General features: G+C 47.3%; 1 protein-coding gene across 1 annotated transcript; it reads left to right on the forward strand.

The window, feature by feature from the left end:
• Positions 1 to 288: 288 nt before the first annotated feature.
• Positions 289 to 2,025, forward strand: LOC123785939 (prolyl-tRNA synthetase associated domain-containing protein 1). Its single transcript, XM_045787998.2, has 2 exons — positions 289 to 443; positions 1,498 to 2,025. Exons 1-2 carry the CDS (start codon positions 360 to 362, stop codon positions 1,930 to 1,932), a joined length of 519 nt encoding a protein of 172 aa, XP_045643954.1. The 5' UTR covers positions 289 to 359; the 3' UTR covers positions 1,933 to 2,025.

Raw genomic sequence — 2,025 nt, forward strand, 5'->3', positions numbered from 1 at the left:
AGGTGGCCCTGATTCTGTTTAAATGGAAGTTATGCTCTAGGGAACCTGAAGCGGGGTTAGGCTATGAAAAACCATGTGCCTTCCTCCGGTGGAATGCGGAGTAAGGAACGCCTTCGGCTTTTCCGGCCTGGCGGACTTCGCAGACGACTTCCAGAGGCGGTGGGGGGCGGGGAAGACGGAGAGAGGAGCGCGCTACAACCGCATGAGCCCGCCTCCGGAAGGTGCCGCACTGGACTTCCGGGGCCCCCTGGTCCCTCCGGGTACTTCTGCCCCTGCCTCCAGTCGGCCCGCGGAGCGGGAAGTCACGCCCCTTTCACCGCTCTTCCGCGCAGTCTCTCTCCGCTGGCCACGACGGCAGCATGGCGGGCGCGGGATTGCGGGCGGCGCTGGAACAGCGGCTCGGCGCCCTAGCCATCCGTACGGAGGTCGTGGAGCACCCGGAGGTGAGGTGCTTCTGCCGGGACAGCCCTGCAGGACGGGTGGGCTCCGCTGCGGCGTTTCTCGGGCTGGGCCGTGAAGCCCAGATGCCCCAGCGGTAAGGTGCCGCAGAAACGTCCGTTCTAGGACATTTTCCGGGTTCCAGAGCACAAAAGGGACCCGACAGGAACATCAAAGGCCTTTCGGGACTACGATGTTATTGTGAGAAAACAACGTTTTTCTCTTGGAACGATTTGGTCACATTTCAAGAACTTCTGCGTGTTAAACTGGTGTGTAAGTTTGGGTCAGTGTGTCTTTATGGTGTAAGTTACCAGGCGGTAAACCGTCTCTGTAGTGTCAGCGGTGTATCAGGCATCATGCATATAGCAGGACACCAAGCTTAGAGAGTTTGATATGAACATGGATTCATGTATTGATGTGAGGAGTTGCAGACATTTCGCGGAACCAGTGTAACTTGAATGGTGCAGGAGCATAGTAACATAGCTTGAGTAACAGTTAATGATAATAGCTAAATATGGTGATCTTCGAAGGGTTGACAAATGCTTTTAAAATCAACTTTACAAATTTAACATCAAAACTATCATTTTCTCTGACCTTCTTTCCGCCCATATAGCACAGTTACTCTCCCTCTTTACCTGTGCCTGTTGCCAGCTCTTCTGATGTTATTAGTCCAGGTCCCATTCGGGTCTCATTCCCTGCCCATGATCTCAGCCTCATTGTGGTTATATATTTGTAAAGCGGAGGTTGTCACGTGGTCTGGATGTAATGGAATGCTAAGGAATAGGAATCTGGGCTGGTGTAAATTTTCAGTACCAAAAGTTTAAAGAAAAAAAACTTGAGTAGGAGTGCTTGGCCAGCACATTGGAAAAGAGAACTGGCCTAAGAGGTCTTGAGATGAGGGATTGAAATGGCAAGGTGTATTATTTGGTAACGGGCTGGGAATGAGTCCCTACCAGTCACATCCATGGCATTGAGTACTCCCTACCTTTGCTGTTTTTACCCAGCAAGCAGAGTATGTGTACATGCACATTTTTGACATTTTCATGTGCTATTTTTCAGGTGTTTACAGTTGAAGAAATGATGCCCCATATCCAGCATTTGAAAGGAGCACATAGTAAGAACTTATTTCTTAAAGACAAGAAGAAAAAAGGCTATTGGCTGGTTACAGTTCTTCATGATAGACAAATTAATTTAAATGATCTTGCCAAGCAGTTAGGTGTTGGGAGTGGAAATCTTCGGTTTGCTGATGAAACAGCCATGCTGGAAAAACTAAAAGTTGGCCAAGGCTGTGCCACACCTTTGGCACTCTTCTGTGATGATGGAGATGTGAAATTTGTTCTGGATTCAGCTTTTTTGGAAGGTGGACATGAAAAGGTGTACTTTCATCCAATGACCAATGCTGCAACCATGGGATTGAGCCCTGAAGACTTTCTCACATTTGTGAAGAAGACAGGACATGATCCCATAATACTAAATTTTGATAAAAACAAATAAGTGGGCTGATATTTAGAATACATTTATTTCCGAAAGCTATTTTTCTTATTTGTAATTTATAAAAAGCATTAAAACTGATAAGAATATTTAGCA

This window comes from Ursus americanus, chromosome 7, assembly GCF_024610735.1.
Source record: "Ursus americanus isolate L20-20 chromosome 7, mUrsAme1.1.p, whole genome shotgun sequence".
Taxonomy (NCBI): domain Eukaryota; kingdom Metazoa; phylum Chordata; class Mammalia; order Carnivora; family Ursidae; genus Ursus; species Ursus americanus.

What these genes read in the sequence shown, in the direction of transcription:
- LOC123785939 (XM_045787998.2), top strand. Translation starts at nt 360, where the DNA reads ATGGCGGGCGCGGGATTGCGGGCGGCGCTGGAACAGCGGCTCGGCGCC. An exon ending in AGGTCGTGGAGCACCCGGAG is followed by an intron (nt 444 to 1,497) that starts GTGAGGTGCTTC and finishes GCTATTTTTCAG; the next exon opens with GTGTTTACAGTTGAAGAAAT.